The 15,973-nt window shown below is 47.6% G+C and overlaps 1 protein-coding gene across 1 annotated transcript in view; it reads right to left on the bottom strand.

Moving 5' to 3' along the window:
* The window catches only part of ATRN (attractin), a 150,346-nt gene that overhangs the window by 102,257 nt on the left and 32,116 nt on the right, over nt 1–15,973 (bottom strand). Inside the window, exons 2-4 of the mRNA XM_064151189.1 lie at nt 14,549–14,632; nt 9,950–10,063; nt 823–951 (exon numbers count right to left, since the gene is read on the bottom strand). Coding sequence (XP_064007259.1) covers nt 823–951; nt 9,950–10,063; nt 14,549–14,632 — 327 coding nt within the window. The remainder of the gene's footprint in view (nt 1–822; nt 952–9,949; nt 10,064–14,548; nt 14,633–15,973) is intronic.

Raw genomic sequence — 15,973 nt, 5'->3', positions numbered from 1 at the left:
AGCTGAGACTAAACCAGACACATTCTTGATGATGAGCCAAAATCAGAGACCTTATTAACTTCCAGCTCCAGCTTCTGCTGGTGTAGCAACCAGTATAACCCACAGACAGGCATTACCACCCAATGCCCTCACTGCTATGTAGCAGGGGGAGTCCCCAGCTGCCAGACCCTCATTGCACAAGTGTTTGTCCAGCAGTGACCACAGAGAGTGTTAAATGTAAGAGACAAATAGACCTTTGTATCTGCTCTCTGCAGAAGAGTCAGCAGGAAACCTTACAACCACAACAGAGAAGAAGCTGAACGCAAAACAGTCCTGGAATATTATTTGAAATTGTTACGAAAGTGAGCTGTTAAAAAAAAATCATTAAATATCTTAAGAGGCATTTGAAAAAGCAGGTGGCCCCTGAGGAGAGCATCTTGCAGTGGTGCAATCTGGTCGGCTGGCAGTAGGTGGTGACATCGCTCATGGTATCAGACAGACTCAGCGCTGCTGCCACAGCTGAAGGGCTCAAGTCACTGTGCAAAGACTGCTCCTCACCTCCTGAAGAAGTCAAGGGGTGCTGGGTGCCCTACGTATTTCCAGGAATCCACAAGATATTGAAGTGCTTAATCAGGATGAAAGCACCAAGGCTTGCAGCCAAAAACCTAAGGACCTCATTTTAATGACCACAGAATGGAACCGTAGGATGTACTGAGTCAGAAGGGGCCTTTAAAGCTCATCCAGTCCAATGACAATCACTCATTGCAAGAGAAAACTCAAAGAAGAAACCTCCTTTTGCTCAAGCTGTAACCTCGCTTTGGAGCGAGGTGGACTACTACTTACTTGTATGTGATGTTAAACCCTGTTAAATTATAGGCAGCATCACTGAAGAAATGCAGAAGGGCATATCCAGAAGTAGCTACCACCTCTGGCACTGTTTCATTGCTATCTTTCTCAGGAACAATAAGACCACTGGAAGAGAGAAAGTGAAACAACAAACCAGTGTTAGAAGTTAAATAAAAGGAGGCAAAGCAACAATAGCAATTGCAGCAGCATTAAACAACAACGGCAACTCAGTTTGTATCCATTTGAAGTGTAAAGAATTGTGTAACCATCATTTTGTCAGATTGTTTTTCTTCAACAGAACCCCTTCAATGTTGAAAAGAAAGCCTCTCAAGACTGAGTACCTGTACTCAAGACAGACAGCTCCATTCTCAAAGGCTTAAGAACCCTCAAGACCGTCCCAGAAAGATAAAATCACATTCTTCAGAGATGGGTTTATCAAGGCCTCTTGCTTGGCTTCATTATGTGCAACACCGTGGTCGCTGACCAAGGAACCGAGGACACTGAGAGCAGCATTACTGCCTCCCTCCATGTGCCCCACCAGAAGCAACGGCTGCAGACAGCAATGCAAACAGAAAACCCTGAAGTGATCGACTTGGCTCTTTGGAAAGAGAAATGTACATTAAAGCATCTCACTTGAGTAAACCTGGAGCTGTTTAAAATTCCAGATACTATTACTAAAAACCTATTTTCCCTCCCTTATTCTGGATTTAAGCAGGATCCATTCCTAAAGCAAGGTGGCCTGACTGAAAACAGAAATCAGTGCCCCAAAAGCAAGTCCCCAGACAAACTCCAGCTCTGCCAATGCTACATCCTCCTGACTATGGGCTACAGCACATGTTTTGGGACGACTGTGAAAATGAAGTGAGGATGGAGCATTTTGGCACAGAAAACATCCCAGTTAAGGTGCTTTGGCCTGCAGAATGCACCCCAGTTGGCACTATCTAAATAAACCACTCACCCCCCCTACTCGCAACCATTTATACCCTTTATACTCAGAAGGTGTGTGGCAGGGAGGTCTGCAATTCAACTCTACAATGGCAGAGAAAGGACCTCTTACACCTGCTTTACATCTGATCATCCATCACTGCCCCCTTGGGCTTTCCTCCATGGGAAAGCAGTAAAATTGCCCTTACAATCTTTCTGTCCCTTCATTCTTACATGAAGTTCGACCTGGCTCATCACTTGCTCTCTTGTTTTGCTGTCCTACAACGCTGTCATCTTTTCTGTTTCCACCTCAGCCACTGTTTCAAACTTGTGGTCACCTCTGGCTGCTTCCAGCTTCAGTGGGATACTCCAAGCCATTTAGTTTTGCACAGGTAGTAGAGAGAATGACAGAAAAGACACTGGTGACAAACTGGTGTCACAGCCCTGGAGCAAGCTGCCATGAGAGGTTGTGGAGTCTCCTTCTCTGGAGAGATTCCAAACCCACCTGGACATTGTGATCTTGGGCAAGCTGCTGTGGGTTCTCTGCTTGAGCAGGAGGTTGGACTGGATGATCTCCAGAAGTCACAGAATCATAGACTCCCTCACCATGCTGTGATTCTGTGAAGTCTGCTTACAAACTTCAAGAGTGGACACAGGACTGAGTTACACAGCAGTTGGCTGAAACCGGAGCACACTGACAAGGAGATGAAATGCCTCTGGAAAAGAGGAACTGCTACCTCCTTTACCTGCTGCACAAGCCAGAGTGGTTCTGAAGGAGAATGTTTATTCTCCTTTCCACAGAAGCCTGACAACAACAGAAACAATGAAGTCAATTCCTCCCTCACACAGAAGACATCAGAGCAAGCATAAACTTGAAGTCTACTGAATTACCATTTTTTGAAGCCTTTATCTAAGCAAGGAGCACTGTCTGCCACCACCAGCTCACAGCCAGCTGTTGTTTTCTTGCAGAGAACCATCTTTCCCCCAGCCTCAGCCCTACTCCCAAAGGCTAAGTGGAAGCTTTTTGACAAGAGACTCCAAACCCCAGAGCTGAGCTGTTGGTCAGGGAACCAAAGGCAGCTCCAGCAGCAGCTCTCTCGGGAATGCAGCCGAGCCTGGTTTCGTGCCCTGCCGCTTCTGAATCTCCAAGGGCACCACCGACTGAAAAGCAACAACGAAAAGAATTTTTTGCCTTGAAAAGAGCTCACTTTCCCTCTTTGCAGCTCTATTCACAACAGAAGGCAAATGCATTTGAAGGCAGTTCCCCAGGACAGGGTAAATGAGTTTCTGCACCCAAGGAAAGTGCTCAGTGACCCATTCACACTGCCTGTTCGTGTGACTGCAACTTGCCTGTCCCCCCACCCACGGCAGCGGTGTGTTTGGGGGAGCAACACAGAGCCCAGCACTGCCACCGGCTTTGCTGTGCAAGTCGGGGGGGTGTTTGCGTGCAGAGGCAGGGAGAAGCTGGTTACCGGCAGTAGGCTAAGTCTGCAGGCTGTGCACAAGTCCTACCCCTCGTTTTACCGACGTGCCAGGCATGCCACCACTGAAACCTGAGCCTGTGCTTTGGCTGAACAGCTCCAGCACACTGGCAGACACACAGCTCAATAAACAGTTCCTTGGGAGAAAGCCAATTATTTTTTCTTCGTTCAGACCTTAAGGATATGAGATTAAAAGGCAAAATCCTCTGCCCTGCTCTCTGTATGTAAGAGGTGCCCCTTTCATTGTACAACTCCAGACTTCTGATCTGCAGATCGCCTCTCCCAAAAGACCATCTCCCACAACACCCAAGAACAAAAACTCCAATAACCTCCTTGCTATATGGATCATAGGTGTCCTTTGTAATGCAAAATAAAGGAGGGTACATCTGCTCCACAGGAAAACAGACATCTGAATAGAATTCAGGGTAAGGCAAATTAGAGCTCAGGGAGAAGAGAAAATTCCTTTGTTCTGCTTCATTCTTCTTCAGTCTTATTCTTGCAGCACTTACAGCGATATCACAGAGCAATCTAACTGCAAGGCCCTGGAGAGTGAGGAATGGCAGCAAAGAAGAAAAGCAGAGAGTGAACATCAGCAGTGAAGAGAAGACAACCCCCCCAGTAACCTTTCCTCCTGAAAGGCCTAGCACAGGACAGCTCTTTGCTTTCCCTCAGACTCCCCAGCCAGAGGCTTCACTTGAGCAGAGCTCAGATACCTTTGCTGCTCTCACTGCCTCTCACCTGCTCCTTCTTTCCATCCTTCTCTGATGACTTGTGTGTAAATAGACTAAAGAAGACTTTTCCCTACGTACACGAGTTTAAAACAGCCTGATGGAATTCCATAGGTAAATAGAAGCTTCTTTCAGAGAAAACCAAGAAGAGAACACAGCAGGTGACAGGCACCAGGCCCCTGAAAGGTTGCAGCTCCAAGGCAATGAATGAATTGCTGAGTACACAGCATCGTTCTAAACAAACCAGCACAAACTGGACTTGTGTTACCTGCCATAAAAAGCTTCAATAGCAGAACGGGGATGATAAAGGGTTACACAAAACTTCCTTTAAACTACAATCCAGAATCTCCTCAGAGCCTAGGCTGGGGCCATAATTAGCCTGTTTCACAAGGCACCGCTTCTGTTTCCTTTCATAGGCGCTCAAAACATTTCACAATCATCACTACTCCAAAGCAAACAAACGCTCCCGCTCGGTTCAGCTTCCACTGACACTGCTCCTCACACACTGGAAGGCAAACCCCTGCTCTGCCCTGAAACAGCTTCTATTTTCCATGCACTGCATTTGGAGGATCGGTAGCAGAGTGACAAACACTATCAAGGAGACTTCGTTCTCATCCTATGCTCACACAGCCTGTCTTGTTCTCTCTCTGCAACACAGCAAAATGGGGATTCCTTCAAACTTTCATTACTTCTCCTCAGCTTGCTATGCAAGCATCATGGTGGTGATGGACACAAGCCAGCACATGTGCTCACAGCCCAGACTCGGCTGTGTCCCCTGCTGATCCCCAGCAGTGTGGGCAGCAGGGGCAGGGAGGGGATTCTGCCCTTCTGCTCTGCTGAGACCTCAGCTACAGTGCTAGGGCCAGCTCTGGAGTCCTCAGCACAGACAGGGACCTGTTGGAGCAGGGCCAGAGGAGACCACAGCAATGCTGGCAAGACTTGAAGGGCTCTGTGGTGAGCCAGGCTGAGAGTTGGTCCTGGGCAGCCTGGAGAAGAGAAGGCTTCAGGGAGACCTTCTGGTGGCCTTGTAGTGCTTAAAGAGAATGGTAAAAAAGATGTGGAGAGACCTTTTGGTCTGTTGTGATAGGACGAGGGGGTGATGGATTTAATCAAAAGAAATTAGAGGGGAGGAAATGTTTTAGGGTAAGGGTGGTGAGACTCTGGCTCAGGGCTGCCCAGAGAGGTGGTAGATGCCCCATACCTGGATTCGTTTCAGGTCAGGTTGGAAGGGGCTGTAAGCAGCCTGCGCTGGTTGCAGATATCCCTGCCTATGACACAGGGTGAGTGCCCTAGATGATCTTTAAGGTCCTTTCCACCCCCCACCACTCTGGGATTTCCTGCTCCATGAAGCCAGTGCAAGCATGATGACCACACTGCAACACAGCCCAGCACAGGCAGTAATGGAATACATCCCCACGCCCTGCCTTAGGGAGCAGGGTAAAAACTGATCTGGGAGGTGATGGCTGATGATGTTCTGAGTGTCAGCTCCACCGGAGACAGGTGAGAACACTGACAAAGAAAGTCCTGGTTACACACATGAGCAAAGGGCATCCAACGCATGCTCTGAAGCCAATAGAGCAATACCACCTTCACGCAGAGCATGCACACTCAAGACTGCTCTCTGCCTATAAGTGCTAAGGTGAGGATCACTTCCTCCTCCAAGTCTGCCTAACATCAGTTCTAAATTGGTTAGGTCCTCTGGATACTCTCGGAACACAAATAGCAGTGCCTGAGCACAGTTTGTGCCTTTCGCAGTATAATTAAGCCTCGTTAGCAGCCCCCCTGCTGTTATCAGCTGATGATTTGCTCTAAGCCACACAAAGCAGGTCGATGACGAAGGGTAAGCAAGGTCTGCAGGTTAGCTCAGGAAGGGCACTGAGGACAGAGAGAGCATGAGTGCACCCGTGGCAGCTGCCTGGGTTACCATTTCTGGCACAGAACTCAGGGAATAAAAAGAAAAACAAAGCAGAAAGGGGACAGCCATAGGACACAGGAGGAGAGGAAAACGAAGCAAGGCTTGCTTAGCACGGAGAGATGGGCTGAAACCCAACCCAAGGGAGCCTTCAGCTCTCTAAGGAGAGCTTACAGAGGAGATAGCTCCAGGGGTTTACTGGACACAAACTGCTCTGACCACACAGCAGTGTAAGGTTTTTAACTGTTACTATTCTTCAACAGAGAGTGAGCAAGCACTGGCCCAGAGGGTTAATAAGATTTCTGTCCTGAAGAGGAAGTCACAGCTTTGCAGTGCAAACTCTTCAGCAAGAGATGGATCCCACCATGAGCTGGCCCTGCTCTGAGTGAGGGATCAGACCAGGCTGTCATGCCCCATTCTGTGCCTTGCCTCAAATCTGGGTATACAAGTGCCATATTCACCTGTCAGGCCTGAAAGGAAGGTGAGCTGCTCAGAGGGGACAAGAGCTCACATGGGGCACTGTGCAGAGCAGCCAGCTCAGCCAGTGACCCTAGGGCAACTGCTGCCATCTGTCAGTGCTGGCACTGACAGCAGCCACCAGGGGTTTCGGAGCCGTCTCACCTCCCAGTGCCAAGTGCAGAGGCACAGCCTAAGGTCCCGCACAAGAGCTGTTGGGTTTGACAGGGGGAAACACCTCCTGTCAATCGGTACAGAGCAAAAACAGAGGTGCAAAAGCAGCTCCACTGACTGTTGAACGTGGGAGTACAGCTAAAAACGAAGCCAGCACAGCTCACAGAGGAGCAGTGGAGTCTGTCTGCTTCCCAACTCTGCATCCTGTGCAGATGAACATGCTGCATTTCTGATTCTCCACATTCTTCTACTGCATTTTGAAGCAGCACATTTGCTCAGTCTCACGCTGCCTATGACCACAAATATAAACCAGCAAAGCTATTTTTAACCCTGTCCAATAGAAAAATGCCCCCACGGGGCTGGACTGCTCAAGGGGCACTCAGACTACATGGAGTTTATTAAACAGTTTATGAAGACACTTGTTCTCTGTAAATGTTTGTATCACACAAATAATTCTGGCAGTTAAAAACTGCTAAAAGCAATTTGAAGTTTCTCTATAAGGCAGTGCAAACAATCACCTTATATGCAAGGTGAAAAACCATATTGTGAACAAATGTAAGAGAGCATTAGATCAGGAAAACTAGAAGAATGAAGGAAGCAAGGACTCAGGCAGCCCCTATCAAAATCCAGAGTAGCAACAAAACCTGAACTTTAAAGAGGGAGGAATTTACAGTGTTTATCAACAAAGTCTGAAAGTTACAGTGTCCAGCTGTACCAAGCCTCATCCTGCAAATTCCCTGGCATGGTCCAAAAGAAGCCAAGAGTGAAATATGGTCACATTTCATTTTAAAATTTAACACAGGCCAAGAAAAGAGAGAAAACATCAACACTGCTCTTGAAAAGTTGTAATGCACTTAGACGTGAAGCACAGAAAAGTCTCTTTCAAACAGATGCTTCCCTGCACATCAGGGAAATGAGAAGCATCTGCTTTCTGCTGAACTTGGTTAGCTGAACAACACAGCTCACTACTAACAAAGATGAAATTCAAATGTCATCTAAAGAAGCAATTAAAGAAATAATTGATTTTTTTTCCCTACCTAGAAAATGTTATTGTATTAAGCTCACGCTTGTTGGTCCTCAGGCACAGGCTTCCCAGTGATTTACAGATGATTTTAAAGTCTGAACCATAATTGTTAATGCTGTGAACTACTTATAACCTCTGTTTTAAAAGCCTATTAATTTTGGGGAAACACACGAGAAACTGCAGGCACAAATCATGAGCATTTCACCTTGGCAGCAGTGTGTGACAAATTAGCTCGATTAAAGCAAAATGGCTCTGAGATAAGATGATATTTCCTCCTCTTCCTGCATACCAGTTCACTCTGGCATACAAGAAGAGTGCTTCCAGCAGGCACTTCCAGGGTTTTTGGAGGTTTTTAGAAGAGAGGTGATTCTCCTCTTCTTTAGACTAACAGATTGCATTAGGTTGGAAGGGACCCTCAAAGGGCATGTTGTCCAAATCCCCGGCAGCCAGCAGGGACGCTGCCAGCTAGAGCAAGCTGCCCAGAGCCACATCAAGGCTGATCTTCAATGTCTCCAAGGATGGGGCCTTAAGCACAGCCCTGGGCAGCCTGTTCCAGTATTTCACCACTCTCATTGTGCAGACTCTCCTGATGTCCAACCTAAATATCCCCTGCTCTACTTTCCAACCATTGCCTCACATTCTGTCACCACAGGCCTTTCTAAACAGTCCCTCCCCAGTCCCCTTTCAGCTCTGAGGTCTCCCTGGAGCCTTCCCCTCTCTAGCTTGTCCCCATAGCAGAGGCACTGCAGCTCTCTGATGATCTTCATGGCTCTCTTCTGGACACACTCCAGCAAGTCTCTGTCTCTCTCATGTTGGGAATCCCAGCTGGATGCAGTACTCCAGGTGAGACCTCATCAGGGCAGAATGGTAGTGGGAGTAACACAACAACTCATCTGTGTGGCTTGTTTTGACCTCAGGTTAGTCTGAAGGTATACAAGCAGCATTCTTTACCTACAAGATAACTCTGCACTCTCAGCTGATGACCAAAAGCAAACAAAACCAAAACCATGTAGTGTTTTCACTTTTTTAATCAGCCTCTCGTTCCTATGCTGATCTCCTCTCATGGAGCACAAAGGCTATTTGGAACGAGCACCCAGTATTTTTCGAAGTCCATTTCACAAATGAAAGAAAGCACAGCAGAAGGTTAATTCTGGAAAGAGTTAATCAACCACTTGGACAGGGCAGAGTCCAAAGGGAACCATTAGTTTTATCCAGAAGTCACCTGGGATTATTTTTCTGATTTCAGCTCAAGGCACAGAAAACATGAGGTGGTGCTTGTCACTTCAAGACTGCAGTGCATACATGCAGGAGTTATATTTAGGTCTTGGCATGAAATGCTGACTGTTAGCCAGCAGCCACCAGTCAGTCTCTCAGCACAGAGGAGCCAAGCACCCAGCAGAACAATAGCTATTTTTTACACAAGGCTGTTTCACCCCTTGGTGTTGCTTTCGAATGTGCTCCAAAGGGTTCACAAATGTAAAGTTTAAGGTACATAAAGACATAGATAGTTCTGCGAGATCTGTATGTTTGCAGTGCTGGTTACTTGGCTTTCCACAGAAGGGTAGAGGTTGGAAGGGACCTCCAGAGATCACCCGGTCCAACCCCTCGGCCAGAGCAGGGTCACCCAGAGCAGATCACACAGGAACACATCCAGGTGGGTTTGGAATATCTCCAGAGAAGGAGATTCCACAACCACTCTGAGCAGCCTGCTCCAGGGCTCTGTCACCCTCACAGTAAAGAAATGTCTCCTCACATTGAGGTGGCACCTCCTGGGTTCCAGTTTGTACCCACTGTTCCTTGTCTTATCAGTGAGCACCACCAAACAGAGCCTGGCACCTTCGTCTTAACGGCTGCCCTCCAGATATGTACAGACATTGATAAGATCCCCTCTCAGCCTTCTCTCCTGACTAAACAGCCCCAGAGCTCTCAGTCTTCCTTCAACGCAGAGATGTTCCAGTCCCACACTCATCCTCATAGCCCTCCACGGATCCCTGTGTCTCCTGAACTGGGGAGGCCTTCTGTCAGGACTGGCATATTAGGAGTTAAACTTGAGCTGTGCTCACAAGTGATAAATGGGACACTTTTCTCCCTCAGAAGAAGCCTGCATAGGGAATCATCTCAAGCTGGAGCAGATGACAATCATTTTGTTGTCTCTCTCATAATCAGGATTTGGAAATGAAACCATAATCCTTACATGCTACACAGCAGAGTCACGAGAGTTGTGCACTGTAGAGGCGAAAACAGCTCCTGCATTGTTCCTGCTGGCAATGGCTGCACCAGAGGACACTTACTGTATGTGCTGCATTTGCTGCCTTACACGCCGAGGTGAGTGCAAAGCACTTACACAGCCAGAAGCCACACTGATTCAGACTAATTACAACAGCTATCACTGTGTACAGCTCCACTGCCACCAAGGGGAACTCACCTGAAAGCCGCCAGCAAGGGAGCATAAATCGAATCTCCATCATAGACATACAAGTGGTCCCAGCTGCACTCTGTGGCAAAGTGATTGAATCGAAGCCTGAGGATTGTGTTTGGCCTGTGAAGAAACAGTAAGAATACAGAAAAGATTTGTAATAAGCCACTTGACAACAAGGCCCACTCACAAACTTCTCTGGTGAGAAGCTCCCCTCTCAATAAGACTAAGCCAAAGAGATTTAGTGTAACTGCAGATGCATCAAACATGCTGTAGCTTCCTCTTGGTGCACACACTCTGTGCTATTAAGCAGCAGATTTTTTATGGCCAAAGAAACTCTGTCCTTATACCTCTTCTCACCACCAACAGCAGGAACTGAAAAGGACTGCCAGCTCCCCACTCCTTCCTGACTCCCCTAACAACAGGGCTCTGCAGGGGTAAGTATGGAAAACCACATGGGCAATACGCTCTCCTGAAGATGTGGTACTTTGAGAGATGGCTCAGTGGTGGACTTGGCAGTGTTAGGTTTAGAGTTGGTGACAATGATCTTAAAGGTCTTTTCCAAGCTAAATGATTCCATAAAGGATCGCAGCCACCAATGAGAGCTCTTTTCTTCTTGTTCAAGGGATTTTCTGCAAACCAGTGTGATCACGACGACCTGCGATGATTAAATCGGCCAGAAGCTGGCAGAATTCCTTCTTCTCTTACTGTATCCCTGCAGGATGGCTTTCTTGAGGGAAGCCCTTCCAAGCTGGAAATTGGAAACATGTCTCAGCAGATGCTAATTAAAGAGATTCTTAATCTTGCTCACCACATTCGGGGAGCTGGACACAATAGGTGAAGAGAATGCAAAGGAGATCTGCCTTCTGCAGGAGGAAAGGCCCTGGGGCTTTACTTTCTGCCAGAAGCAAGGTCTCTGGGGATTACTTGGACTGCCCCAATGTAGTAACCATTCACTGCCCCTCATTCCTTAGGAATGCCAACCAGGTTGATTGTCTTTCATGCCACAAAACCCACCGGGCCCAGCTAAGACCGGGCAAACCAAAGTCCTAGGAAGACACTTGGTGCCTCCCACCTGAACGTGGGCAGGCCCAACACACCCTGATGTTAGCACCACGGCTCAAGAAGAGGCTACTCTGTTGACTTCCTAAGTCAAGAGAAGAGTACAAAGGGGCCTGGTCCTCTGAGATGTACAAACAGGATAAAAGTTTTATGAGTGGATGTAAGAATGGAAACAGTAACTCAGACTCCAAACCACATCGACAGTTCTTTCATTCCACACATGGAAGCTGCCACTAAGCCCTAATCAAGTAAAGTACACTTAGATATCTTCAGTTTCATGGTTAATGCCTAAGGAGAATTACACAGAAGCCATAGCAGATAACAATTTAGAGCTCAGCTCCTGGAGGGTGAAAACACCAATGACATTGTGTTTGGATGCCCAGGTAAAAAGAAATCCATCGGCAGCAGCACTGCCTCTTCCTGCCCACAGCTGCAGGGGGAGAAAGGACAGAGGCAGTGATTAGATCTCCAACAGCACTGCCCTTGAGTTCAGATTAAATCCTTGCTCATCCTAATCAAACAAATTAATCAGCAGCTTGCCATGGAGCCCTTCCTTCCCACAGAAGGGAAATTCTTTAGGGAGCTGCTCTGCAAAAGAATAATCTGGGACAGGGACAGTGACCTACTCCAGGCGTTTGGAGAAGAGGGCATCCAGTTGTATCACAAGGATAACGCCTTGCTTAAAGAAAAAAGCACAAAGAGGACTCAGCATGCCAAAAGTGAGCACCCTAGGAAATTGCAGGGGACTTGCTTCTGTTTGAATGGTCTGACAGCTGCAGAGCAGAAAGAAATATTTAATCAATAAAAGCTTTAGATCAAGAAGAAAAAGGTTATCCTTGCTACAGCTCACAAGTCATTAGCAGGCAGCACTCATTTTGGGAGCCACAACGCTGCAGGCTCTGCCTCAGATGGGTTCCTCAGCCTGGATGGATCTCATCTACCTTCTCATGCTCCCGGGGAAAAATGAAAGGGACACTCCCAAGATGAGGACACAGCACAGGCAGCAGTCAGGAGGCGTCAGGAGCAGTGCAAGAAGGCAATGAGTGGAGCACACATGGCTTTTGAACACCTGATGTGTCCAGCATCCCCAGCTGCACACCTGGGCTGCCCCTTACCCACTCCCCTCAAAAGCCCTCCATACCCTGCTACGCCAGCAGCCCGCTGAGGGCACTCGGCAGCATTTAGCAGCTTTGCCAACGCTGCTTTCCAAGTCCAGAACCCTGGGAACTCCACATTTGGCAGAGAGCTTGGGCTGTTTTCACGAGGGCGCATATCTCAGCAGCCTCAATCAGCACAATTATCTCCTCTGCTTGCCACCAGCCCCTGACAGTGGGACACAAGCAGAAACAGGAAAAGGACATCCACTTAAAGTAGTTATCAGAACAGAAGGAACATTTCTGTCCACCTCTTTACAGCAGGTAAGGTCTCCCTTCACACCCCAAGAAGTGACAGTTCTCTAGGAAGTCTCTCAGTAGCCACGAGTTAGTTAATTAGAATGGTTAGGTGATCCTAGAAATCTTTTCCAACCTGGTTGATTCTGTGACATTAACAGGGAGCCAGGAGCAGCACACCACTTCTGATAAAAATCTGACCCACATCATCCTTTGAGAAAAAAAGCTGAAGCTGTGAAGGTTAAAGCGAGTGGACTGCTCAGGATGGCTGGCAGTAATGAGATCCTTGCAAAGCAATTTTTAATTACTTGTAATTCCAAACTGGCTGCAGTTGTATTTTTATTGCCTACAAAAATTAAGAGTTGTCACTCACAGCATCTCACTTCTGATCTTAACCACATTACAGAACTGGGCTCCTTCCATAGTTCACAGTCAGTGGCAGGCTCTCAGTTTCAGTGTTACATGAGGCTCTCTGGAACAGCTCAGGCCTCACCACTCAGCATCTTGGGAGCTCAGGTATTGAAGTTATTGATACAAAATAAATGTCTGAAGTAGATGAAGTGAATGCCAACTTCCCCAGCAGACATCCCAGTCATGGAGCAAAGAAGAAAACTATAAAAGCATGCCCTGGTTTTCAACAGATTCTGATCCTCCAGGATCACAGAAGCAAAGAAATCATAAAATGGTTTGGGTTGGAAGGGACTTCTAAAGATCACCTAGCCCATTCCATTGCAGCCAGAAGGGACATCTGCAACTAGAGCAGGCTGCTCACAGCCCCAGACAACCTGACCTGGAATGGTTTCAAGGCTAGGGCATTTACCACCTCTCTGGGCAGCCTGGACCAAGGTCTCACCACCCTCAGAGTAAAAAGATGTCTTCCTTTCCTCTAGTCTAAATCTCTCTTTCTCAGTTTAAGCCCATTACCTCTGGCTGGTCCTGGCACAACGGCCTCTGCTAAACATCTATACCCAGCTTTCTTATCAGCACCTCTAAGTACTGAAAGGCCTCAGTAAGGCCTACCTGGAGCCTTCTCTCCTCCATGATGAACAACCCTGAAGATGCCCAGAGACCCTGTCTCAGGAGCACTCAATGCAAGTGAAGTCATCCCCGCTCTCAGTAACTGCTCCCAGTCACAAACATCTGCACAGTGTGCCCTAACAGAGCTGTTATCACACAGCTTCACAACTGACCTAGCAGAACCAATTGATTTCACAGTCCTGGCGTCAGCCTGGTACTGTGGAAGGCACCGAGAGCAGTCAGAGGTTCTGAAGTGCTGTGCCCCCAGTCAGATGACGGTCAGAGGGTCTGCACTGAAGGGGTTGCTGCTCACAGCTCTGCCAGAAAGCCCCCAGGGCACTGTGAAGATCAACCATAGGAAGGGTAAGGATGAGAGGAAGAAGCCTAAGGGGCCTCTCATGGTTTAGAAGACCTCTGCCAAAAAAGGTCAATGGTCTCTCTGAAGTCCTCATGGCCTAGCGAGTAAGTGTCTGAAGAACATCATTACAGACCAGTTCTTCATGAATGAGGGCTTTAACAGAGCTTGCTCCACTTCTTTTTTGTGCTGCCAACAAGTGCCTACACAGTGAACCCCAAACATCCAATGACTCACTGTGTGAACAGTTAAACTACCTTCAGTTCTCAGTTTCTTTACACAGATGCTTTTCCTCTCCTTTTCCACGTGTGGTCTCAACGTGAAGGGTACTCTGCACAGCAAACTTCCACTTCAAAGGTCAGTTTGAAAGCCTCAGATGCCAAAAACTCTCTTATTTACTCAAACACCTAAGTGCTGCCCTATCTCGCTTTAGGAGGAAAAGGAGAAAGGAAACACAAGCTGTGAAAACACCCAGTAGAGATAAACCTTACCTAACATATGGGCTTCGGTTGTGCCAGGAGAGGCTTAGATTGGCTACCGGGGAAAACGTCTTCATTGCAAGAGTGGTCAGGCATTGGAACAGGCTGCCCAGGGAGGTGGTAGAGTCCCTATCCCTGGAGGTGTTCAAGCAGCTGTAGATGTGGTGCTTAGTGGTCATGGCAGTTGGGTTACAGTTGGACTCCATGATCTCAAAAGGTCTTTTCTAACCTTAAAGATTCAGTGAGCCTATCATTCTAGACATGCCAATCAAGAAGCACTTAAGAGGGTGTTTACTACACTCACCTTCCTTCGATGAGCCAGGTGCATTTTGTTTTGTATTTGTAATTCCCAGGCCCATCCGTTACATACCCTGAAGGCCCAGTGAGCCTGGAAATAAACAGAAATAAAGACAAGCATTAGTCTGCAGTGGTACTGACATTCATAAAGAGTCTCTACATTTTGAAGTCCATCATCAGATTTTCATTTACTTAAGAGCCACTACAAACAAACCAACAACTCAACACGTAACAATCAGGCAATTGGGATTCTCCTGGTGAACTCTCTGTACGTGCCCTCAGCTGCTGTCCTTAAAAGAAGGGCAGCTGAGAGTGATGCTTTCTCTGGCAGACTGATGGGCTGCTTTCAAATCAGCACCCTAGGAATAAAACGACCTTCCTCCACAAAGACAAGCACATAGACTAATGTCAGGCAGCCAGCAAGAGGAACTCCCCGACACAAAAGCTGAAGTTACTCCTAAACCATTTATTTAGGCAAACCACACAACTTCTGCAAGACCTTCAGGTGAAGCCCACAGCACAGCCTCTTGCCCAGACTGTACCCGACTCTTCACAAAGTCCTTCAGCAGAAGACTGATCCCCATAACCCTCTAGTGCAAAATCTTCACTCCTCCTTCAAGGGCTGCATAACTCAGAACAACACCAGGACAATAAAGTTCCATGTCCCCCCACCTTCAGTAGCATGTTCCTATCCCCAAGTCATCCCATTCAAGAGATCAAAGAGACAGTGGTCCCCACTGCCAGGAGAGTGTCAGGACAACCCTTACAAACACCTGTTCCCCATTAAGTCTGTAAATAGGAGGTGACAACTTGATAGCAGCAAAAGATACTGCAGAAAGGTGTAAAAGCAGCAAGTGAAGTTGGGATGATTCATCACAGGATGCTCAATGACCCCCCCCCCCAGCACCTACAACCATTCCAAATCCAAGACAGCACCAAAACCAAGAAGGAAACAAAGACAGCCAGGGACTTGTTTTTGTCAACATCTGCAACACACTGCGCAGGGCAAACTCCAGGCAGCTGCATGTACCTGGACACTGCTCACAGGGATGGTCAAGCAAGCAGCAGCAAACACAATCTGGAGCTTGGAAGGGTGCTGGGAGTAAAAGCTCCTGACATATTTCATGTCTAACCCTTCAATGTGGCACAAAGGAAATGGATATGTGTGCTCATCACTTGTGAGGAGCATGAAGAGAGGTACTGGAAAGAGTGAGCCAAGCCCTGCAAAACCAGAGTTCACCTCTCCAGTGCTCCTGCTGGAAACAGGACAACCAAACACATCCCTGCTGCCAGGCAGAACGAAGGCAGCAACCTACAAGCTTGCAGCTGTAACTTGGCCTTTCCACAGAACTCAGCAAGCTCTCCCAAAGACCAGACAACAGAGAAGATAAACACACCTCACTGAGTTTAGGGGAGATGGATCTAGTAGGAC

Source organism: Pogoniulus pusillus, chromosome 11 (assembly GCF_015220805.1).
Source record: "Pogoniulus pusillus isolate bPogPus1 chromosome 11, bPogPus1.pri, whole genome shotgun sequence".
NCBI classification, from domain to species: Eukaryota; Metazoa; Chordata; class Aves; order Piciformes; family Lybiidae; genus Pogoniulus; species Pogoniulus pusillus.
Note: the sequence above shows the minus strand (reverse complement) of the source record. Positions and strands in the feature narration are given on the sequence as shown.